We start from the raw sequence: 25,747 nt of genomic DNA on the forward strand, positions 1-25,747 counted from the left end.
TGTATGGGCACAATTTGATTCAATTCCAGGTATATTTGTCCCAAAGCCTTGTGTAACCACCAACTTGATTCCACCCCCATTAGCTTCCTTGTTAAGGAGACAACTAGGAAAAAAAAGGGATGAAAGTATTTTCAGGTGATGACAGCAGGAACATTCAGAACTTGGATGAATCCAGAACTTTTTAATTCAGCAAATCTATTCATTTTTTAAACCCCAAAAGCTTCTTCGTGTTAGAGACTTCAAATTTATTTTAAGAAAATCATGGCGGAATTATCCTGAAAAATTACCAGAGTCAATTATATCTTTAGAGTCATACTTTTAGACGAATAGATTTATGGTGGTATGGTTTTAAATACATTTTATTTTGTAGCTTAAGAAAACAAATGAGCTTTGTGAAAGAATTCTATGTCCCACACTGTATATGTTTTTGTAAACTGGAAAGTTACCAATAATCCTTGTATTGAAAGCTCTTGTGGGAATAGTTGCCCCTTTATAGATACAATAGTGTCCTTTTGAATGGACTTGGATTAAATTGCGATTTTCGGGGAAGCCAGTCACAGGACAGCCTGTGAAAGCTGTAGAAAGTTGGGGTGGATTATGATTGATGTGACCCCCATTCCCGTCTGGGAGGGCCTGATGCCGCCCTGCCACTGTACCCACTGGAAACTTCTTTTCATCTCGTATAGGAATAACTGAACTATCTATTTCCTTTTGTGATTGTCTCTCCATGTAAATTCTGGACATGTCCAGGATGGAGGTTTGTATCTCTGCTGTAGAGAATTTAGGGATGGATGGAATGCAGTAAGTTAGGGGTTGAGGAATGGAGCAATCTCTTTTTACCTTCCTTTCTGAGAATACAGTCAGGCTCCACTTGGCTAAGCAGTAGAAAAAATGTTGCTTTGTATGCATGTGCACGCACACACACACACAGGCCAGTTATTACCACTTAGGCTGTGAGCTGTTACATGGTCAGAATTACTGAATCTAGGCTGTGTGTCAGATGACTGGGGCAAGTTGAGAAGAGAGTAATCACAGCTGCATGTTAGTATTTTGGTTGTGCACAGTTTTTTTCATATTAACTGTACCATGGGGAAGTGTCCTCCAATGCCTTTTGCAGTTCGTTATCAAATTAATCTTTTCTAAATGGCTGCATGTGACATTACACATACAAAAGTGAACTACAATGGCAAACACTTCACTGTTCATGCGCATGGCAAGCTGGAAATGTAACAGGCTGACATCAAAGTCACTCACTACATTTCTGGTTCTAGAAAGGCAATACCAGTGCAGTGGAGGCATTAACATAAACACAAGGATCTGCTCTTCCATTAGGTGGGTACGTCTGGGTTCTTCCACTTGGCTTTGGTGAGAGTAATCCTTTTGAAATGGGGCAAATCCAGAATAGGATATAGTGTGAGCAGAATCTATAAGTGGACTTTTCTTTTTTAAGCTAACTCCTGTGGTTAAGACTTTTAATGAAAGCCTGACAGAATACTGCATATCTCATCTGAAAACTATCCTTTCTTTTCCTCTTATTTTTAGATTATGAAACTAGTATAACCATATTATCAAAAGCAGGAAAATTGGAGGGTTAAGAGTCATTCAGCCGTAATTTCCCCCTTTTTATGATAGAAGTATGGTTGTCCCTTGGTATCAGTGGAGGATTGGTATCATGGATGCTCAAGTCCCTTATATAAAATGGCATAGTATTTTGTATATAACCTGTGCACATCCTCCCATGTACTTTGAGATCATCGATAGATGTACTTATAATACCTAATATTAATACAATTAAATGCTATGCAAATAGTTGTTATACTGTATTTTTTATTTGTATTGTTTTAAGTTGTTGTATTGTTATTTTTTCCAGTATTTTTGTTCCATAGTTGATCGAATCCATTGTTGAGGAACCCATGGGTACGGAGGGCTGATTGTAATATCCCGTGGGAGGCTCACAGGGACAGGTGAGGAGGGCTGGGGAAATGCCTCCCAGCTGAAATGGGTGTGTCGGGAGTAGCAGGGAGCACCTGTGGAGACTGGGAGAGTGTTGGGTAGAAGGAGAGAGGTTGGGATCTTCCCTGCTCTCTCTGTCCCGTTCTGCGCCTCTGGCTGGAGCTTCTCTGTACTAACTTGTCTCCTGGGCAGCTCCTCTTGCTGGGCTTCAGCTCCCTCCTGGGCTCTGGGGACACAGATTCCAGCCCTTCCAGTGTTGTGTGTTTCTGGTGCCTCAACATCCTGGTTTTGCTCCTTTAACACTGCAAGTTAAAGTAAGTTAAAGTCTCTTCATTTTCAAGTCTCGGGTGACTTCTCTTCCCTGCTAGGACCTTGGCTGGTACAGGGGATGGGAGTTGAATTGGTTGATGCCACACGTGTCTCTGTATGTGTATGTATATATGTGTATATATGAGACATATATGTCATGTCTATCTAGAAGTGCTCATAAAATGGCAGCTGCCTTCTTTAAGTTCAGGAAACATCTATTGAGTGTCTGTTTTGTGCCGGCCTTGTACTGGGGTGAGGTTGGAGAGGGGATCCACAAATAGGAATCGGAGAGTTGCAGCTCCTGGGGGGCTTCCAGGCCAGAGGAACCGAACATGGCAGACAGTATGCTGGATGAGATGTGCTAGATAAAGGTGTTAATGGGGTTAGAAAGAGTTGGCTTTGCAGTATATCGGCAGGGAATAAATATTAGTGTCTTTGTTTCGTGATAGTTCTATGTGGAGGGTCAAAAGGGTTGTCTCCACCTCCTGTCCTGAGATAGCCTTTATAGCAGGGGAAAGAAGGAAGGTTTGTGCGTCAGAGGAAAGACAGTGGGCTGTCTGCAAGGTGCCAAGTTTGCCCTTTCTTTTTGGGACTTGAAAATACTTGCAGATGCATTAGATTTTGAGAAAGATGTGATCCCTGCTGGCTCTAAAACCCTCAGCTTTGTAAGCAGAGAGGCACAGGAGAAGCCAGGCCATTATCTGTCTCTCCTGCTGGTTCCTTTTTGTGTGGGAGACCTTTCTCTCCTAAAAAGAAAATCCTGGCCTCTGGGAGGCCTTCTACCTGATTGCAAAGGAGTCCTGCTGGGCCATTTGTTCAAGGTTAAAATTCTTATGGCCGCTTAATGGGTGGCCCTTTTATGTTGGGGGAGCTTATTCCGCAAGCTAAAATTAGGCCCATCTGGGATTAAACCCTTATCACCGGGGATGCAGTTTTCCCCTAAACCAAAGGTGGCTACCATAGGCCCTATTGGCACTTTTGTTTTCCTAATTTAGGGTGTCGGGAAAGATACAACAGGCTCTTCTGATGACTAAAACCACTTTGTAGAATTTCACAGGCAGGTCACAGTCCACAACCTAATTTTTAGCATCTTTCTCCCTAAGATCTCTAGGACTTTTCAAAATCCTCATATTCCCTCTAGTCTTCCTCTGTGTCCCCTGGTCCCCCTGCCAGCTGACCGGTCAAATGCTTTTTCCTCAGAAGTTGTTCTTGGACACTGTGGCCCGAAACCCCTCCCCTGACCACATGGCATTGTACCTGCAAATTCTCTTCTTGCTGTGCTCATGGCATCTTTGGTTTCTTTCACTGGCTCTTCCATCTTTGCCCAACTTCATAAGCACAGGTGTTCTCTGAGGTCCTTCTTCACCCTTCTATGCTCAGAAAACTCTCCTTCCACATCCTTGGGCTCCCCTCTGTGTGTGTGGTTGGGTCCCAAGGCTCACCAGGAGTCAGTGGCTCTTCTGGGGGTCAGTCCTGCTTGAGACCTGTATCCCCAAACATGCCTGTTCTGGAATGCCACCTGCTGCCACTCACCTAGTGAAATCTGCCTTCCTCAGAATCAAACTAGGTTCACCTGTGAAATCTTGTGTCCTCTCCCCACCAAACTGGATCCTTTGTGCTGCTATGGCTAAGTTCTCCTGCCTTCCTAGGGGGCTGGGCAGTCACTCCACGTGGCGAGTGATGCATCTCATGGGGCTGTGACCCAGAGGGATGGCATGGCGCTAGGAAATGCTCAGGAAGTCTGCATATGTGTCTGTCTGCCCTACCAAATCATGAACCAATGCACTGAGATTGTTCTAGGCACCTCTACTGGCAGCGCTGCACAGGAAGCAGGCCCTCAGAAATGAAGGCAGGTGTGAGTGTGACACTCCAGTGTGGCCTGACAGCCCAGGGGCAGTTCTCAGCCCTGCGCTCAGCTGCATAGTGGAAGGAATGGTGGGCTGTGGGGGAGGAGGACCTGACCATGGTTCAGAGGGATTGTTTCTGGAACTGCTTAACCAGGTCCTTCTTTGTGGATGAAAAATCAAGGCCAACCATCTTTATAAAGTTGTCCACAGCTCTCAGCACCCGAGCTTTGTGATCACTTCCTCCTCGTGCTTCTGCCCCCTCAAGCTGGGCTAAAAAATGTGGCACGGCCAAGAAGGTGACCACTGTCCCCTTCCTTCTCTCTATCTGGCCTCGTATTCTGCATGCCCAGGACCACCACAGTGTCCCTCTTCCCCCCACTCCCCCACCCCACATGTCTGGGCTGGCCTTGCTTGGCAAATGGGTGCTGCCTTTTTCTCTGCCATGTAGTCAAAACTCTGCTAGGCCCGGGGGCACCTCTGTGCGTATTAGAAAAAGCCCTCATTGCTGTGTGCGGATGCAGCCCCATGCCCGGGTGCTCAGCTTGGTGAGTCCAGTGGCCTGAGTTTCAGCACCTACTTGACCTCTTGGCGGGGAGCCCTTGGGCAGTGAACAACCTGCACAGCAGTCTGTGTCGGCTTCGCATCAGGCTGAGCCCAAGCAGTCTGTTCCCTTCTTGGAACTGGGAAACCCGTAAGCACAGTGGGTCCTGTTAATGGGCTTAACCCTCCCTTTGGTCTTCAGGTAATTTCTCCATCTAGATGGGCGTTGTCTTGGTGCAAATTCAAAGACCAGCAAAAGACCCTGACAGGGACGAAATAATTTTGGGGAAGGTGACATTTGAACCCGTCTCCCTGGATTTTCAGTGTGCTGTGTGCCATAGCTCTGTTTTATGCATAATGCTTGGCCGTTTTTTCCCTACGAACACACTATTTGCAGATCTTACTCATTTTTGTAGTATTCAGCCACCCTGTCTCCTAGGGTATCAGGATCTGCTGCTACAATCTTGGGTAAATGGGTTTTATTTCTTACTCCTAATTGCTCTCCCGATTTACCAGTGTTTTCACATTTGTTTCTACAATTGTACTCTAAACACTTAAAAACATAATTAAAAATGCAAACTGCTGGGTGGTAGCCAGCAGCTCTGGAGCAGAGGCCACGTAATAGATGTCAGCTGTCTGGGCCAGCTCTGCTCTGCAGTCCCTGCTGCAGACCCTGAGGGCCCTCAGCTCCCCGGGCTCTGGAAGTGGAGGCAGCTGCTGCATCTGGTGTCCCAAGCACAGTTGGCCAGGTTGGAAACAAAAGACATTTGAAGTGCTGCAGAATGAAGTGACATGAGCTTTAAAAGAGTGACATATACAAACTAAAACTCCGCCTAAAATTTATGGGAACTAGAATCCTCTGGTTAATTAAACTATGTTTTTAATTGTTTTTGCATCTTTATATATATCATCACGCTTAACACTGAAACAGCACAGAAGGCGTCCCATCTATCCGTATACTATCAAGAACTGTGCATTGGCCTTTATCTGTTTAGGGGAATGTTTCTCAGCCTTGGTACTGTGGATACTTGGGGCTGTAATTGTTTATTGTGAGGGGCTGTCCTGTGCCTTGCAGGGTGTTTAGCAGCATCCCTGGCCTCCACCCACTAGCGCCAGTTGCAAGCCCCTCTCCTCCAGCCACGACAACCAAAACGTCTCAGACATTGCCAAGTATCCCCTGGGGGCCACAAGTGCCCCCAGTTGAGAAACACTGATTTATACCTTTCTGATACATTCCAGTGTCTCTTTCTAGACTGAGCCCCTTCTATCCGTCAGCTTTTTTGATGTGACATGTATTTCACATTAGATATGGAAACATCCCCATGGTTTGGGTTTTTCTAGTTGCTGGATTATGCACAATGAGAATCTGTTCTGGAGAGAAATGACTAGTCTTCTCTGTGTGTGCCTTTCTGGCTCTCTTTGTGTGGTGTGATAATGAAAATGCGCTGGGAAGACTGAATCTCTGTTTCCTCGGGCCATGTAAATAAGCCTCTAATTTTCTTTCGGCCTGAAAGAACCGCAGGTTGCTCCGGAGCTAGACAGCGTGTGAAGTCCCTGGCATCCATCCTGGGGCATGGATGTCCCAGACGTGTTGAATCTTTGCAGATCCAACACTGTGTTGTATTTCTGGATGACTGTGTAGATTTAAAAGGAGATGCATATAAATAGCATCTAAATGTCATATGAAATCTCCTCCAGTGCAGCAATCATTTTTATTAGTTCTCTAATTTGAGGAATATTGGCTCTTTGCAGGGCGGTGCAGGCTTCCTTGCAGAGGTCATGAAGGGAAATTCATTTTCGATCCTTAAACACGGAAGGGTCTATAATGAGCACATGGTCTTCTGAGCTCTGAGAGCCAGGACCCATAGGACAGCAAGATGGGCAAGGAAGGGCATGTGACTTAAGTCAGGACAGGAGGATTCTATTCTGGCCCTAGCTTTTAGACGTGTTGGTGATGGGGCCTCCATCAAGTTGCTTTCCTCTCTGGACTCCAGTGCTTTAAATAGAGATGTTGGACTAGAAAGGCTATCTCTAAGGACTCTTTCAGCTTTGAGTGAAAATGTATGATTTTAATTAAGGTGATAATGAACTGGGTATTTTCAAACATAATTAAATAGAGCTGGAGATGTATCTCTTTCTAAGGGGAGGGATAGTGGTAGGATATTAAAAATTATATTTTCATCAGTGGAACTTTAAAGCAACGGAGATAATTAACGTTGCCATGGAGACTTTGTGGCCTGAGAACAGAGCTGTCTTTGCATCCCTTCGTGGACCGACTTTGGAAGACGCATGCGTGTGTCTGGATGTTGAGAGTGGGACTAGCTATATTTTCCTCTCTGTAAATCTGGAGACCTGAGTGCTAGTTCTAGCTTTGTTACATGATTTTGGGCAAGTTGCTTCATGTCTCAGGGCTCAGGAATTAAGCCGTGGTCCTGTGCAGAGAAGGTTAGCAGAGCAGGCTTGGGGTTGCCTATGCTTAGAAAAGCCTGCTTGCAAGGTTGGCCCTCGGGTGATGTTTGGGAACTTGGCTAGTAAACAGTTCCCTGCTTCTAATATTAAACTTTCTCTAAATAAGATTGGCTCACTGTGCCTAAACCATTTGTACAAACCATGTGCTTTATGCTGAACACCTGCTTTCCTTCTGGAAGTCTGGAGTTCTAGTACATGCTAGGCAATACATGACCTATGCAGTGAGCCCCCAATAAAATCCCTGGGCACTGAGTCTCTATCAAGCTTCTCTGGTACAGAACGCTTTGTGCATGTTGTCACAACTTGTTACTAGAGGAATTAAGCGTGTCCTCTGTGACTCCACTGGGAGAGGACTCTTGGAAGTTTGTGCCTGGTTTCCTCAAGATTTTGCCCTGTGCACCTTTTCCCTTTGCTGATTTTGCTTTCTGCCCTTGTGCTGTAATAAATCTTAGCCATGGATCCTAGTGAGTCCCCAAACCAGTGAGTCCTAGTGAGTGAGACGCCCTAACATAGGTACTTTAAAACTCTCTGAAAATGTATTTTGTAAGTAGAATTCTTTGGATTTTTTTTCTAACTAAAAATTATTTCAATGCTTTAGGTGTTTGCCCCCCTGACGTTGGTACTGAGACAAAGGTCATGGTAGAGGCAAGTGGGAGTGAGCTAGCAGAAACTCCCCTGTTCTGTGGTCAAACTGTAGCCTCATTGGCCATTAGATAAATGCTTTTTAATTTTTTTTTCTTTTTGAGACAGGGTCTCACTCTGTCTCCCAGGCTAGAGTGTAGTGGCATCATCATAGCTCACTGCAACTTCAAATTCCCAGGCTCAAGTGGTCCTCCGGCCTCAGCCTCCTGAGTATCTGTGACTACAGGTGTGCACCATCACCCACAGCTAACTTTTTCTGTTCTTTTATAGAGATGGGGGTCTCACTCTTGCTCTTGCTCAGGCTGGTCTCAAACTCCTGGCCTCAAGCAATCTTCCCACCTTGGCCCCCCAAAATGCTAGGATTACAGGCCTGAGCCACCGTGCCTGGCCAATAACTGCTTTTGGTTGTGAGAAAATAAATACAAGTGAGAAGGGGGCAGTGCAGGGGGGGACAAGTAGCTGGGCAATACCATTTCAGCCCTTTTTCTGTTGGCTGCATATTTTACATATTGGTGTGTCCTTCTATGTTTTTGAATTAGATGTAATTGGATTCTTAAGACTGAGGCTGTCTATAATTTGAAGGGAGCTTATTTGAAGAAATCCTTGTGTGAGTCGTCTGTTCCTAATTTGTCTTTGAGGGGATGCCAAGATGAGTGGGGGAGTAGTATGAGCCTTAGCATCGAGCATTCTGATTAAAAGAGACATATGTCTGTTGTAGCAGTTGGGAGTGTCCCAGTTACAAGCGATGGAAATCCTTCATGTCAGTTTAAGCAAATAAATGAGACTGTATTACAGAATACCGTTGGCTGGATCCATGGGCTCAAATGATGTCAGGATTCTGTTTTTCTCCCTTCCTCCTCTTCCTCTCCGATCTCCTTTCTTCTGTGTCAGCTTCATTCTCAGGCAGGCTCTGCCCATGGGGGGCTTCACATTGACCCTGGAAGGGTCTTAGCCCTTATAATATCAGAAGGAGGAAAACCTCTTCTGTCCCACCATTTTTTATTCTCAGTCTCTGAAAAGGGATTCTGATTGTCCAATCACTGTGTCCAGAGGATGGGACACTCTGCAGTCTCGTCGTATGTCTTCCTCTGATGGAGGAGGGGGGACAGGATTATCTCAGTGTCAACTATCCCGCTACGAAGGAACAGCCTTTCCCTTAAAAAAAAAAAAAAAAAAAGAGGATTTATTTTACTAGAAGAAGGAAGGCAGGCAGAATGAGCAAAGATAACTGTGTAGTATATGTATATGCAGTAGTCCTCCCTTATGGGGGGATACGTTCCAAGACCCCCAGTGGATGCCTGAAACCTTGGACAGCACCAAACCTGATTGTTGTCAATCAGGACACATTTCTACTCATATCTTTTACCCACAAATTTAATGCCTTTTCCATCTTAACTGAGCACTTATCATGCACTGTGGCATTTTTGCAGGTTGAGGTGTGACGGCAAAATCAGCAGGAATTTCTTTTTTTTCTTTACAGTTTCACACATGGAAGATTCATTTTTACCATAGATCTTAGCGACCTCAGCATGTGATTATTTTTTCTTGCCTTACCAAATCAAGAACTTTTACCTTTCACTTGAAGGAGGCACTTTACGGCTTCTCTTGGGCATATCCGAATTGCCGGTGTCACTACTCTTGTGCTTCGGGGCCATTTTTAAGTAAAACAAGGGTGACTTGAACACAAGCACCGAGATACCACCACAGTCAATCTGATCACCCAGAGGGCTACTCATTGACTAACAGGTGGGTAGTGTCTACAGTGTGGATTTACTGGACAAAAGGATGGTTTACGCCCAGGGTAGGAGAGAGTGGGACAGCATGAGATTTTATCATGCTACCCATGATGGTGTGTGACTTAAAACTTATGAATCATTTATTTATGGAATTTTCCATTTAACATTTTCAGACCTCAGTGGACTATGGGTAACAAACCACAAAAGAAAAACTGCAGATAAGGGGGCACTACTGTATGTGGATCCCAGGAAAAGGTAACTTGGCATCTATGAAGTTGAGTGTGGTGGGTCCCCACTGGTTCATGGTCATTGATGGATGTTTCTGAGAACCATCTCTGAGTGTGGAAACAGAATATGTCCTTATTTTCCTGATGGATAATAATTCTATTGAGGCTTCATCTGGGCCAGGGACTGGGGATGAGATTGTGGCTAGAATTCCAGTCCTACCTGCAAGGATGGTATATGGTGTGAAGTAACCCCTTATGAATGTGGATAGGGAGTCTTCATTTATTTAAGTGCTATCCAAGTATTCTTTTTAGTTAAATATTTGCAGGTAAATCTTTGACAGAACCCAAATTCTCAGTGGAGGTTAGAGGGAAGTTGCTCTGATTGAAAGGAGGTGGGGGTGGGAAGGGAGGCCCAGCGTTGTCCCTAAAGACTTAAACTACAGGGTCTAAGGAGCTCATTCTGAAAAAGCCTAAGGTACATGGTCCAACCATGGCAGAGAGTTTGGAAATGTTCAATTGACTGTTCCGATACCTAGTTATGAGTTATTTATCAGCACTGAGTGGAAATAAAGCTGATGCTATCAGGGAAGAATTATTGTCATTGGATCAAGAAAAACCATGACTCCTTATTTTTATTTTCTTTTGGAGCATCAACACTGATTTGTCTTTGATTTATAGCTCAATATCACTGGGAAATTGCCCCAGTTCATGTAAAATGTCAAAAACACAGCTATCTATCTATAAAATCCTGTGAGAGCTCAGTCCAGGCTGTTTGTATTTGAGTAACCAGTGGCACTGTGGGTCCTTGGCGTAGTGACATCATGGAGTGTCTATAATTTCACTTTTGAGAGTCGTATCTTCAATATTCAGGTGACTGATTTCCCCAGCATTCTCTTGGGAAGTTGTGTTGGTTGGTGGATCTGACGATGATGTCCTTGTTGTGTTCTCCTCACTTTAGAATGCTCACAGGGCACATGTATAGCTAATGCATTTGTTGGTTTAGAAGCCAGGTTTAAGATTTCTTTCCTTTATTCTTTTTTCTACCTCTGTGTATTCCATACAGACTTACGTTTAAGGTTAATGAAAGCTGGCAAGAATCTATTGAAACATGATAGATCTGGAGCACCCCAAAACATACCATTTAATACAGGCCTTCAAATAAAGCGAGTCATATTTGTCGAGTAAAGTATTTTATTCTATTACAAATCTGTTTGAGTCTAGTTTTTCTTTAAGTTAGAAGAATGTTAAGATTTTGCAATTAACTGCCTCAGGTATGATGGCAACCTTTACAGAAGGGAACATGTAAGTTTTCAACTCCTAACAGAGGAGACGATGTAGCCAACTGGACCCTTTTAGTTACTGCAGAATATGTTCTCTGACATTTGTATCTACCCAGTGAATGTCTGGGGTAGTCATATCACTGAAAATGTTTGCATCTGACCTTCTTCCTCTTGATTCTTTAAAAGCATCATCCCCAACTAAGAAGGAAAGGTTTTATTGCAAATGGGGAAAACTGCTATCTTGGGGATTTTAATTTTAAGTAGTCCTTGACTCTTTCATTTCATTTTGTGGATTTTGACAAATAGTGGATCGGTTTGCTTTGTACCTGAGTAAGTGGAGAGTAGACCTAGGTTGTCTAAAATGCCAGCGACTTAATTCTCTATCTGAACCAACTCTTTTTTTTTTTTTTTCTTTTTTTGAGACAGAGTCTCGCTCTGTTGCCTGGGCTAGAGTGAGTGCCGTGGCATTAGCCTAGCTCACAGCAACCTCAAACTCCTGGGCTTAAGCGATCCTACTGCCTCAGCCTCCTGAGTAGGTGGGACTACAGGCATGCACCACCATACCCGGCTAATTTTTTCTATATATATTTTTAATTGGCCAGATAATTTCTTTCTATTTTTAGTAGAGATGAGGTCTCGCTCTTGCTCAGGCTGGTCTCGAACTCCTGACCTCAAGCGATCCACCCGCCTCGGCCTCCCAGAGTGCTAGGATTACAGGTGTGAGCCACTCTGCCCGGCCTTGAACCAACTCTTTTTGGCCAAATCCACTTTAAGTCTACGATGGCCAGCAACCACATAATAACCGATTCTCAATGACTATATGAAAAGTGGTTAGGCTGCTTTCTTTGGTTGTGGCACATGGGCCTCTATTTCTACTGTGGAAATACATGCAGGTACTTATACAAAGTAAGAAAAACAAAGGTTACAACAGGATGTACAGTGGAATGAGCACTTCCTTTCAACCTTGCACTCCCAGTGCCCACAGTTTGTCGTATAGCTTCTCTGAAATTTTATCTGCATATATACGAGGGCTGTCCAGAAAGTATCCAGCCACGTAATATCTTCTCGTTATATTAACGATGGCTGGATACTTTCCCGACAGCCTTTGTATGAATTTACATACACACACATGAGCTTTGATAATCATTCTGTTAATTACCTTGTTTTATTCACTCACTGACTTTTGCAGCATTATACTCGTATCTTTTTCAAGAGCTTAATGATAGCTTATAGTGTGGATGTATGATAATTTGTTGTTACTCCCTTATTAATGGATGCCTAAGTGGTTCATATTTTACCGTCATACATCTGTAATAAACACTCTTTTATATATTCTTTCTGCATTTGTGTCAATATAAATACAGAATAAATTTCTCAAAGTAGAACTGCTGGGTAAGTATATTTTACATCTTAATAAACATTTCCAAGCTGCCCTTCAAAGAGGTTTCACTGACAGTGAATGAGAAGGCTTGTGTTCCCATCTTCTCACCAACACTCAGCATGTACAAAATCCTTTTATTTCTGCCATTGTAGTAGGTGAAAATGGAACTTATTTTCATTTTCTTTTTTAAGTCAATTTTGCCACCTTATGTTTATTGACTTTTTAAATTCTTCTTCTGAAATTGCCTGTTCGTGGTTCTTTCTTCACTTATCTTTTAGACTCTTAGACTTCTAAAAAAATTATTGATTTGCAAGTATTCTTAAAAACTAAAGTATAATAGACATACAGAAAAGTCACAGATCAAAATTGCATAGCTTAATGAGTGTTCACAAAGTGAACATACCTGTGTAACCACCACTCACACTCACTCATCTTCCTGCCTGAGAAGACCACCTCCTGTTCCCTCCTAGGTGGTGCTCCCTGCCCAGAGGTAACCCCTATCCTGAATTCTACCACCATGGATTGCTTTGTCGGTTTTTGAACTTTACACAAACAGAATCATATAAAGATTATTCAATGAATGCTTTTGTGTTTTCCTTTTCTAATGTCTCATCATTTTTGAGATTTCTATGTGTGGCTGTGATTAGCTGTAATTCATTTATTGTCATTGCTGTATCATATTCTATTGGATGAATATACCACTGATTTATCCATTGTATTGTTGACCAACATTTGAGTTGTTTTCAGTTTTGGCAATTATGAATAATGCTGCTGTGAACATTTTTGTAAGCATTTTTTGGTATCCATACGTATATGTAGTTCTGTTGAGTATATATCTAGGAGTGGAATAGCTGAGTCATAGAGTACAGTCAGCTTTGAGACACCGACAACCAGCTTTTTAAAGTATTTGTGTGGATTTACACTTTCTACAGCAGTTTTTGAGAGTTCCCATTGTATTTCATTCTCACCAACATGTGAAATGGTCAGCTTTTTTTCTTTTTTGCCATTCTTTGGGTATGTAGTGGTATCTCTTTGTAGTTTTAATTTTATTTTCCCTTGTTACTAATGAAATTGAGCGTATTTTCATATGTTTCTTGGTCATTTGCATATCATCTTTCATGAAGGGCTTGTTAAATCTTTTGCCTATTTTCCTATTGGGTGGTTTTTCTCTTATTGATTTGTAAGACTGTATATTCTGGATATAAGACCCCTGGTGTATTTATTATAAATATCTTCTCTCTATAGATTGCTGTTTTGCTCTTTTAATGGGGTCTTTTAATGTACTCAATTCTGATCTTTTTCCTTATGATGAATGCATTTATGTCCTGTTTAAGAAATCTTTTCCTTTCCCCAAGATTATAAAAACTCTCTAATATTATATTTCCAATATCTCCTATGTTGTTTTTTACTCTACACATTTACATCTACAATTAGTTTTTTGTATATGGAGTCAGGTGGGGTCACAATTCAGTCATTTTATATGGATATGCACTTGGCCCAGTACCAGTTATTGAAAAGAACTTTCTTTTGTCAGTGTGCTTCAGGGGTGCCTTTCTTATATAAAAATCAAGTGACTATATGTGTGTGGGTCTTCTTTTTTTCCTATGGTCCTTTTGTATATCTTTGTGCCAACCCTATTTTATTTACTGTAGCTTTGAAATCTTGATATCTGGTAGTGACTCTCTTCCAGTTTTTGCTGTCATTCAGGATTGTCTTGGCTGTTCTTGATTCTTTTGCTTTCCACATAAACTTTATAATTATCAATTCTCTTCCAGGAAATCTGCTAGAATTTTGATTGAAAACATTGGGACTTCCAATCCACAAACATGGTATCTCCCTCCATATATTTAGTAATCTTTAATTTCCCCTAATACTAATTTATTGTTTCTCCAGGTAGAGGTCTTGCACATTTTTTTCTATTGGTTTCATTAGTTTATTCCCAGGTATTCAACATTTTGTAAGTAGTAACTTTTAAAAATTGCATTTCCTTCCCATGAGTGGCTAATATAGAAATAACTCTCTTTGTGTATTGACTTAGTGGCCTTGCTGAATTCACTTCTTAATTCTCTGCAGTTCCCTTGCCAGTCTGCTAGCACCTCACTGCTCTAGTAATTGTGGCTTTGTGGAGAGCGGGGCATGAAGCGAGCAGCAGGTGGCTTTAACTGGAGTATTTTTTCTCAGGGCACTTTACACCTGACCTCCATGGTCAACTCGAGGAACATCCTCCTGCTTTGGAAGCCAGAGACTGCCTGGCTGACGGTGGAGCCTTGCTTGGCTCCTTGTTGATAGCCCCACCCGTCCTGCGGGAGTCTTGTCCCAGTGGCTGTCTGAGCAGTGACTCCTCTGGTTTCATTCCCTCGCTCTCTCGCTTGTGGACTAAGGGGAAAGGGCTCAGGAGCAGATGCGGCAGCTCAGCTCCGAGTTTGCTATTGCATGTGAGGGGTGGCAGTTTGGGCTCTTGATGACTGTGCAGTCTCACTGTGGGAAGGTCCAAGCTCTGCCTGAGAGTTGACTGAGGTAAGTTACCAGCCCTCAGCATCTTCTCTTAGCATGGTGTAAATTTTAGTGTATTTGGTAGATAGCCTTTATAATTTAGGGTTTTGGGGGGTTGACCATGTCCTAGTTTCTTTGATCATTGCATTCTTTCTCTAGTTTCCCATGCTTCATGTTGCATGGGTGGGCTTTATAGAGGAGAATGGTGGGGACAGGGGAAGGACTTTATTCCCCCATGTGTAACTGTTATTCCCTGAGTGAAAGTTAATGATCCTCTAATGACTTTGACTCAACTCAGATAAGCCAGGTCTTTGAAGGCTTGGAATTCAGTATATTCCTCTTCTTCACAATATGTTGTTCTTTAAAATGTTCCTTTAGCGACTTTGTAAACCAGATAGGTTCAGTGTGTAGTATGGTATCAGCAGTGCCGGGCTGAGGGCCATCTTAGTGGCCCGGCAAGGATGACCTTCGATGACAATGTGCATGCCGTTGCTAGCTCTAGCTGCCCATGGCATTAGCTGTTGGCTGCGGCATGAATTAATCAAAGCTTGTTAAATAAAAACCAGAAGTTATTATCAGGGGTTAGAGATTCCTCAAGTGTTGTTCAGTTTAGTTTGACAAGCATTTATTAAGCACCAATGCGGATGGAGACAAATGTGACGTAACCCTTGGCTTCAGGCTTTTGTGTGCTGGCTGGGACAAAGCTACGGTCGTTTCTGTGTGCTGGGAGGTAATGGCAGCAGGGGCGGGGGGCTTTGGGGCCACAGGAGGGACGCTGAGCCCGTCAGAAATAACGGGCTGAGAATGGGGAGCAGGAAACAAGCTTCACCTTCCCAGCGGCCACACAGGTGCTCAGAACAGAAGGCGAGAGAGGACAAAATGTGGAAGTTCTGTTCTATGAATTTTGTCCCTGCCTCTGTTTATCCAATGAGCACTTTATTTACTGGGCTACAGTAGCAGCAGTCTGAGATCAAATTGCCGGGCAAGTAACTGCTGGATCCTCAGCTCAGTGGAGCAGTGTTGGACACGTGCTGGGTGCTCCGTGAGTGCCTGACTGAGTGAAAGGACGGCTGGTGAGCTTGGGCTGTGCGCGGTGGTCCGGACAGGGTGGGCTGCAGGACAGAGGCCAGGTGCCTCCTGCAGGGAGGAAACCGCTTGCTCGATAGCTGTGCTGCCATCACGGGCAACCCGGGCACAGGGAGGTGCAAAATTGTACGTAAGAGTGAGTGTTAAGAGATGTGTGAGGGACGTTTAGCAAGAACCTTGCTCTTCCACCAGTTCCCACGAGCGAGATCTGTGGAACACATGTGGCAACAAGTGAGGCTGGGTTGTTTACTCCCTTGGAGACAGTCCATAAATGTTCATAAAAGTTGGATAGTCATGGCTGCAAAGGCTCTTCCTCCTTCTAGTCCTGGTCTGTAGAAGCAAAGTGAAAGTGTGCTGTGATGCTGAAGAAATTTCAGCACTAAAAGCTGGACTCTTGGCTTTTTTTCCCCTGAGCCAGTGCTTCCTGTGTGGGGCCTCTGAGAACCTCTAGAAACCCAGGTATCTCCCTGTTAAGTGGCAATTGTCCTGCCCAGGTCCCAGGAAAAATGACCTCTGCTCCAGAATGGTAGTCACGTGCATTTCATGTTACGCTAACCTAGGGGTGTGGTGGAGGGAGCCCAGGTGCCCTGGTCCACGCTGGAGTCTCCTTGGGTGGGTTGCATTTGGAATCTTTTCCCTTGCGGGCTTGTGGCTTTGTGGGTCAGGGTTATTCTTGCTCTTTCCATAGTCCTAGGTCTTTGCAGTTTGCAGATGCTTCAAGCTCTCCCTAAAGGAATGATCCTGTTAGAGGCTGGTTTCTCCATTATGCCCTACAAAGTGCTGGCGCTGCTCTGTTTGCTCCGAGAAGGGCTGCCTGGCCATGCAGCTGGGCCTCTTGGTGTTGAGCCCTCAGTCCCATCTGCCTCCTCCCAGTAGACTCTGCTTGCTGCAAGCTGGAGTTACTGGCAAGGTGTTATATCAGTCAATCGATTGGAATGCTTTTCATGTGTTCAGGCACTGATTTTAGCATTTGGGAGACTTAAAAGGGAACAAAAATTCAAAGCTTATGCCATTGCAGTGCTTATATTCTAATAGGTGTAGGGGGGCAGATGAAACACCATATTCATAAATAAGTAAATCAGTGTGGTAGGTGATAAATACTTTGGATAGAGAGAACATAGAGGGGTTGTGGGAGCTGGGGCTGGTTGCAGTATTGAATAGGGTGGGCAGGACAGGCCTGTCTATGAGCTTTGAGCACACACCTACGGAGGTGAGGGGGTGAGGCAGGGGTAAGTTTGCCCCAGGTGGCTGGAGTGGAGTGAGCAGGTGCAGCCACAGGGGAGGAGGCAGGGAATGGGGGCCTCATCCATCATAAGGACCTTGGCCTTGATGCCAGCGGGATGTACAGAAGCCCTCTGGCTGCATGCCGACAACGGGTGGGGGCAGATGTGGAGGGAGAGGCAGGGGTACGGGTAGAAGGCATTGTCATGGTTGCCCAGGACACTTTCAAATGACACTTCCTGCTCCGATAGCAGCAGATCAAGGGCAATATTTTTTAACTTCTTCAAGCCTATTCTCGTTGTGGGTATTTACAGGTTATTGTGGGTATGGCTTGGGAGAGGGGCTTTATTGTCATTTTTTTCTACATAACCACCTCTTGGTCATGTGAAAGAGCGAGAGAGACAGACAGACAGACGTGATCATCCCTGAGGTCTTGACAAGGGTTCACCTGTCCACAGACAGGCAGAGCCCTGCAGGGTGAGTGGGCTATGCCCGTAGCCTGTCTGGGGCTCATGAATGGCTCTCAGGGTTGTCTATGGAAGACTAGAAGCCCTCAAAGAAAGGTTATGGCTTTGAAAACGTGGCCCATGCTACAGCTCTTTGTAATTTGCTGAGAGACAGACCTTACAGTAGGAAACGCTGGAGGCTACTGTTCATGCAGTGCATTGAATATTTAGCTACTGTCCTTTTCCTCAAGTTGCTCATGGGCCACATGTAAGGCCCCATACTCTAGCCTTCCACAGGGGCCAGGCCGATGGCAGAGGTGAGGCAGGCCGACTGGCTCTCACGCTGCAGGAGAGGTAGGTACCCAAGAGTGCATGCCCCATCTGGGTGCAGTATGCGCCCCTGCTGGGAGAAAGGGACAGCCCAGGGTGGGCAGATCTCAGTTTTTGAGAGAAGACAAAAATCCAGGTTGGTTTTGTTGTTATAGTTTTGTTTTTGTTGAATGTGAAGTCTGATTTAAAAACCAATCTGATAGCCAATTCTGATATTGGAATAATACTGTGTAGGCCAAACAAAAACTGGATTTTAACTTCAGGCAGCCCTCTTGCAAATTCTAGTCTTTCTAGACAGACAAGAAAATAAAATGTCAAGTCATTCACTGTGCTGCAGCTGAAGATGAGTAGGTTAATGGGCTAAGCAATAGTTTTGTTGATTTGTTTTTCAAAACAGCTTTTCCCTCTTCCCCTTCAGCGATAACTGGACCCAGTATCCTATTACTAATTTTTATAGTATGTTATAATCTTGTTTGAGTAGGAGAGGAAGAGTCTGGAAACTACTGGAGGTTCTGTTGAAGTGAATTAGAATGTAAATATATTTTGACCCCTCTCACCTTCGCCTCTTCTGCTGCCTAGGTCCTGGCAGGCACCAGAGCCTCCAGCTCAAGGCGGGTGCTGGAAAGACGGTTCTCCAGTTGGGTTAGTTACATGGCCGTGGGTGAGGTTGTTGCCAGGTGTCTAGTGATAGAGGCAATCTAATTACAGTGGGATTGATTTATTAACTTAGCTTTACTGGTCACATAATTTAGCAACTTGGAGGTGTTATAGGGCCTGGGGCATTGCTAAAGAGTGCTAAGGCTCAGGATAATTATTGCCTGGCTTTGGAGAGAATGACAGATGGGTCCTCATTGTTGCTGCAAATCTAGCCAGTGCCTGAAATGGCCTTCTTTGTTTGACGTTGTTGAGGGGCTCTCCCGTGGATCCTGTGCCCCTGTCGCCTTGCTGGCACCCTCACCTCTCTGTGCATTTCCAAGGCGCTTTGTCTCAGCCTCCCACAACCCTCCCTCAAAGCCTGCTGCTGATTCAGCTGCGTGATTTGCATTTCGCTTTGCCCTAACAATGAGTTGCCTGGGTCCCGTCCATTTCCCAGCTGTCTTTCTGTTTGAGTTTCCAGCTGATGTGCTTTCTGGCTTGGTGGGAGTGTGACTTAGTTAAAGAAGGTCTGGTCTTTTAACCAGACCTGTACAAACATTTATTTAAGACTTCTGTTGTGTGTGTGCTTCTGGGAGGATAGTTGTTATTACCCCTTTGACACATAAATGCAAGTGGAATGTAGGATAGGCAGCATCCTGGCAGGCGGCAGGTCTCTTGGACTGGGAGTGACATTTTGCTGTATTCCACACCCTGGTGTCCTGACCCTCCATGGTACTCCCATGAGCCCTTTGGGCCATTTGCAACCCATTTGTGCAGGTGATTTGACCTAGAAAGATGGATCTCTCAAACTTAGACGTAATAAAACGTGTATTGTAATGTGCTTTGCTGTTCGCCAGAAGCATTCTTGAGCTCATGGTACAGCCTGTTCCCAGATGTGCATCACAAATCTGATTTCTATTCTATTTTAGACCTTTGGTTATATATTTTTTATGAGTTGGGTAATTTTTTCACCAAATCAAATTGATTCTTTTTCTGATTTGAATGGTTATACATGATAGTTGTAGAAAATATGGAAAATACAAAAAAAGTAGTAAGGAAAGAAAGCCACTCAAATAGTCTCACGCCTCAAGGATTAACCACTCTTATTAATACATTTGAGGCATTTTTTCCTAGTGTTTTTACATGTATTTTTTAAACACAGTTGTACTATAAAGCTAGTCATATTACATACATCATTTTGTGTCTTGCACTAATTATTTTCACATAGTTCTCCTTTGACTTTATCCTAAATGGCCTCAAACATACCAGATGCTCCACCTCAGGGCCTTTGCACTGACTCTTCCCATGATCTGGAAGGTTCTTCCTCCAGGTAACATCATGGCTTACTCCCTCCTCTTCTTTAAGTCGTTGCTCAAATGTCACCTGATCTCGATGGAGCTTCTTCTGACCTCCCCATTCGGTTTGCACCTACGCTAGCTAGAACTCCCACATCCCAGACTGATCCTTTCCCATGGCACCCAACATGCCTTCTATCTGTTTATTATCAGTATTACTGTTCTGTCTGGGCTTAGTGGCTCACACCTGTAATCCCAGAACTTTGGGAGGCTGAGGTGAGAAGATTGCTTAAGCCCGAGAGTTTGAGACCAGCCTGGGCAACATAGCAAGATATCTCTCTACAAAAAATAAACAAATTAGCTGAGCATGGTGGTGCACACCTGTAGTCCCAGCTACTCGGGAGGCTGAGGTGGGAGGATTGTTTGAAACCAGCAGTTCAAGATTACAGTGAGCTATGATGGCACCACTTGTACTCTAGCCTGGGCGACAGGTGGAGATGCTATCTCAAAAAAAAAAATTATTCTATCTAATATGCTAATATAAGCATTGAGCAACAGTGCACATTGTAAACATTTTAAAATAGCTGCATATAGCCCATTCTTTGAGTAGACCATACTTTAATCATTGCCCTGCTACTGTGCATTTAGACTGCATCTATTATTTTGCTATTATAAATCACATGAACCTATTATAAACCTTTTAAAAGGCGTTTTTCCATTTCTTAGACGTTAAGAGAAATTCATGGACATGGGATTACTGGGTCAAGGTATATTGTATTAAGACTCAGTTGGGGCTAAAGTGATAGCAACTCAAACTGGCTTAAGCAAATTAAAGGAAATTATTGGCTAATGTATTCGAGGAGCAGAGGGAAAGATTTCAGGCAGGGCCTATTCCAGAGGTTCAGTCTGTGTTATCAGGGGTTTGATCTGGGTCTCTTATCTTTAATATCTACTTTCTTCTTGTGCTGGGTTTATTCTGAGGGGGTGTCTATCCATTTATGTCAAAATCACTACCTCTAACTCCTATTTTCATCCTACCAGCTCTAAAGTCCCCTCTTAGGAAGACATCCCCTTCCCAATATTTTCAGCAAAAACCTTTGGACAGGTTCTCATTGACTCAAATTGAATCATGCCATCTTTGAATCATTAACTTTAGACATGGGGCAATAATAGGATGCACTAGCATAGGGATGTCACCCCACCCAAATCACTCAGCCTGAGGATAGGGCAGGTGCTGTTCCCCAGGGGAGAATGGGGTACTTTTGCTAGGATGGGTAATGGGTACTAGGCAGGCCTCAAACAATGCATCTTCATTTTGCCTATGAACTTTTTAAGGACTCTGTGTTTTAGTTAAAAAAAAGAAGAAGCCAGCAGGGAAAGAGAGAGGAACCCAGATGCATCCTAAGCACACATTTTTGGACGTGTAAGTGCAGCTTAATCAGATGGCAGTGTGTTTCCACTCTTGCCATGGGAGAGTAAGAGTTGGGACCAAGCATAGCCTTCATGGGAGAGCTTCTCTGCACAGCTGCCTGGTTACCCGTCCCTTCACGTACACGGCTGGTCTGCAGCATAATTGTGGTCCACTGTTGAATCTAGCACCTTTCTTAAAGGCAACACCAGACTTTGTTGGCCCTGTGGTAGGTTTGCCACTGCACTCAGCCACGTGTGTGTGAAGCTCCACGGTCCCTCGGTCCCTATCATGGAATCTCTGCCTGGGGCGGTCATCCTAGCCCAGGACTGCTGTTCCCAGGTGGACCTCATCCTTAGCACAAAAGGAAGTTGAAAATGTCCTGATGAAAACCCCAGTTTGCTCTGTCTCTCCGTGGGAGCAAGCGCTGTCTAAACCAGACTGACCCTTTCTGTTGAGTTTGTTCTTATCTCCGAATTAGGATGTGTTGTGGTGAGTTACGGGACAAAGAAAATGAAGTCACTTCAGAAATTTCTAAAAGGCCATCTGAACTCTTCCATTTGGGTCCTGTGCTAATGACTATTTGCTGTAATTTAGTAGCAAGAGCCCAGGAGTTGGCCACAGAAGGCAGCTGCCAGGGCCAAGGCCATGTGGAGGGCCCTTCAGATACTCTCGAGTCCCCGTGCAGTTTTTGGCATTTCCCCCTCTCTATCTCATCAAGGAAATTAGATGGAACCAATTTATAAGTAAATGATTCATCTCTCTGAAGGACTCAAGGTTAATCTGGACCCGTCTTGCTCACATTTTCCTTGGTGCACAGGGGACAGAACAATATTAATATTCCACTTGTGCTCTAGGTTATCCATCCACTGGGCAGGCTTAACTCACACAAGCAGAATTTTCCAGTATAATCCCCGGAGTGTTTGCAATCACTGGACTCCGGTGGAGTTGGGGAAACCCCACCATTCAGGGGCCGTCTCCTTTGTTTGATCCCAGATCCCTGAAACAAGCTTCGTCGGGGTTCTCAGTACAGTCAAGTGGGTGTCTACCCCTCTTGAAGTCTGTAGCCCACTGTATAAATGTCTGGCATTACCAAGTGACTCAGGTGCAAAGGTTTTGAAGTGATGGTTTACTGCCTGTAAAGTAGGTGGTCTTTGTGCCGGCGAGGGGAGGGGAGCGCTGTTCTAGCCGTGCCCGCTCCAGGGTGCCCAGGCCAGAGAGCGCAGGTGGAGATGGAGTGGGAGCTCCAGCTGCTCTTCGGTCTGTTGTAGATATTGAACATTATGCAAGGTGTTAGGAATTAGCAGGTTTCCCCTGATGATAAAGAAGCAACCCACAAAAAACACATAGCTGAGATATTCTAAAAACAGGTTGTAAGGAAGAAAAAAACCAGATACCCTCTTTGACTTGTTTCTCTGGAATTCTGTTAGGCTTAGTTACTGAGCGCTTACTGTGAGCCAGCTCAGTGTTTTGCAGGGCGTCTCGGTTTCCAGGGCAGCCCTGCCAGGGTCAGCTGCCCCTTTTTGCACATGTCAGGGTAGCCTGTGGGTTGATGTTCTTTGGGAAAATCCAGTGTCCCTTTACGCTGCCACACCTGTGTGGCCCATGAAAGCTGTAGCCGGTCACTATGCACAGCTGGCTCTGTCCCCTCCCTGTGCCAGTAAGAGCAGCAGCAGGAGCATCTGGAACAACTCGTGTCAGAAACAGGTGGTCAGGGAGTTAACGGATTGTATCCGCCTCACACGGCCTGAGGAGCAGAATGTGGCTGAGTTTCAGTGGGGAGGACTTGGGAACAAAAAGCCAGTGTGTCTCTCTCCCCCTAGTGCTGTGTGGACCCCATACCTGTCTTCTGCTCCTCTGTCTTTATAGCCAATGAGGGCTGATGACAGCTCCAGTATTTACAAGTTTCAGTTCTAACCACAGAAATTGACCAGCTGGACTCTTTCAATCTCAATTCCTAAATCACAGAAAATGAACTATGTTTGGTGTACATTGGGGCACGTGACCTCCTTAGAGGTTACAGCACAGCATGGCTGCCCAGGGTCTGTTTCTGGGCCTTGTGGACGGGACAGCGAGTGGGTCCTAGAAAAGGGACGTTGTGATGAGCTGAATGGAAGTCCACGTGGGTGTGGACCTCTGTGCCTCTCGCCTACGCGGCTCGTGCTCCATGAGTGAGCACTTGCAGCACCTGGGCCCGGGAGCAAGCCGCTTCCAAGCTCTGCTGACCTGTGGGGTGGGGTTTCAGTCTTTGTCGGAGGGAGTACGCTTGCTTGTTAAATATGACTCTCATCTGGAGATCTGCCTTTGTTACATCAATTGAGAACAGTCTTTGTAGCTGCTCTGGGACAGCATAGAATTAGGCAAAATGCTGCCCAACTGACTTGCCCCAAATTTTTAAATATGGATAAAATATATCTTTCTTTTGCCATATAGAATTTGTAAAATATGTCTTAGTTATAATCATGGCATCTACATTTGTAGATATCTGTTGCTTAAGATCATTTGTTGTTATTTTTCTAAATAGCTGTACGGTGTCTACATTAGATTTTAAACTCTGGTGAGCAAAAGATTTTTTTCAACCATGGCAGCGATGGTGTGTGCCTTAGACACCACCACTAATTACCTTATTATGGGAATAGTCAGGGTGGTTACAGTTTCACTTTGCAAAATTTGATGTAGTTCCTGATTCTCTGTTCCCAGTTGCTGAATTTCTTAAAGTCTCAGAAGTCATTTGATTGACAACTGCTTAAGCAATTTTATTCTGAAGTTGGCCCTGGGGTGCTTCAAAACACGCTGGAGAGGAAGTTGTTGCAGGTGGAGGCGGGGAAGCTTTTGAGTTCATGCTTCACTTTTTTTAATTCTCAGATTTTACAAGTACAGTTAATTTTTAGTTTTATTCTCTTGGAATTTTTCCAGTGATGTTTAAAAGGCCATGTCAAATGTATTAATATACTCACGAATAAGAGACGTTTTAAAATATTCTGAATAATATTTTCTTTCTTTTTAGCTGTCTCCGTTATGAGGTACAGCGCCTCTGCTTTTGGGTTTGCAGTAAGTAACCTGAAAATGTACTTTCATGAAGTTTTGCACGTTTTTCCTGAGCCCTCAGATGAGAGGGTGCTTAGCACATGAGAATTTAGCATAAGGAACGTACCTTCTATGGGAACTGCTTCTATAACGAAATTACAATTCAACAGAATTAAACTGCAACGAGACCGTGTCATTCTCAAGCACAGATTGGGGGACTGCATTTCCCGAAGTGTGGTCGGGTGAGAGGATGTGTTGGGAGTCTTGGCCCCCTTTCCCCTTGCAGGTTGTGCGTGGGTCTGGCACGCACTGGAGTGAGGCGTTTGCTGGTGTGGGCAGACGTGCTGGGAGTTAAGATCGGGCTACTCGTGCTGGGATAAATCAGTCTGTGGCCCCCTTAGAGGTGACCTGGCTTCTCAGCCTGCCTCCTGAGGGGAGTTGCTTAGAGAAATCAGGTCTCTGCTTCACAGGCTGGGCGTGTTGAAAAACTGGGTGAAGTTTCCCGCACCCCTTCAAAAGATTGCTAGTATTTGTGACTTTGCAGCGGGAAAGTGGCATGGTGCGATAACTCAGGGAGAGCCCCTCAACACCCCTTCTGCAGTAGCTTTAGGGTGTCCCGTACCTGTTCCCACACCCACTTCTGCCCTTTGTTGTGAGGACGTCTTGATGTTTGCGGGGCACAGGGGATGCTTTTCAGAATCGTATGAAAGATGTGACTGTCCAGAAAAAGCCACCACACACGCACCCAGACACGCCACGTGTTCACATGCACATGTGCACATGCCACCCTAGAAACACACAAACACATACATACATTTTCTCCCTCATTCTCTCTAGCTTGCTATTCGAGGCGCTTGCTCTCATTCAAACAAAAGCATTGACTTTTGTGTACGATTTCTAAGTGTCGGCAGACTTTCTGCAGCCTCTGGGTGGCCCCGCCCTTGTCCCTGGACCCCAGGTAGAACACTGCCATTGAGAGCCAGAAACACAGAATTCTTACCCCAAATCTTCTACTTAGGATGTGCAGGAAAGTGCTGCAAGTATCTTGCCTGTCACGGGGAAACCAATTGCAGGTGTTTCGGAACAGTGTGTCCTCCCAGCCCCACCCCGTATCTCCAGAGTGCTGGGAGCTGGGGGCCCTGGGAGCAGAGACCACCACGCAACAGAGTGTGGTTTCTTAGGTCCTGGGAGCAGGGGAGCAACACACGGTGTTAGGAGGGGTGCAGCACTGCCACCAGGCTGGCCCGTTGGGTTCCCCAGGCTCCACGCTCCGCAGGCTCCACCGTGAGGGCTGTCAGTGGCTGTGTCGCAACCATAGGGTGCCTCTTTGGTCTGAGGTCACTCGTTCAGATGTTCTGAGTCACAGCACAGTTGCCCTGTCTCTGCACAGTCATGCCCTGTTAACTCTGGAAAACCACTAA

General features: G+C 44.7%; 1 protein-coding gene across 1 annotated transcript in view; it reads left to right on the forward strand.

Annotated features, from left to right (window-relative positions):
- TMEM163 (transmembrane protein 163) overlaps positions 1–25,747 on the forward strand; it is a 223,337-nt gene that overhangs the window by 109,893 nt on the left and 87,697 nt on the right. Inside the window, exon 3 of the mRNA XM_045559143.1 lies at positions 24,307–24,350. Within this exon, the coding sequence (XP_045415099.1) occupies positions 24,307–24,350 (44 nt within the window). The remainder of the gene's footprint in view (positions 1–24,306; positions 24,351–25,747) is intronic.

Source organism: Lemur catta, chromosome 8 (assembly GCF_020740605.2).
Source record: "Lemur catta isolate mLemCat1 chromosome 8, mLemCat1.pri, whole genome shotgun sequence".
Lineage (NCBI taxonomy): Eukaryota > Metazoa > Chordata > Mammalia > Primates > Lemuridae > Lemur > Lemur catta.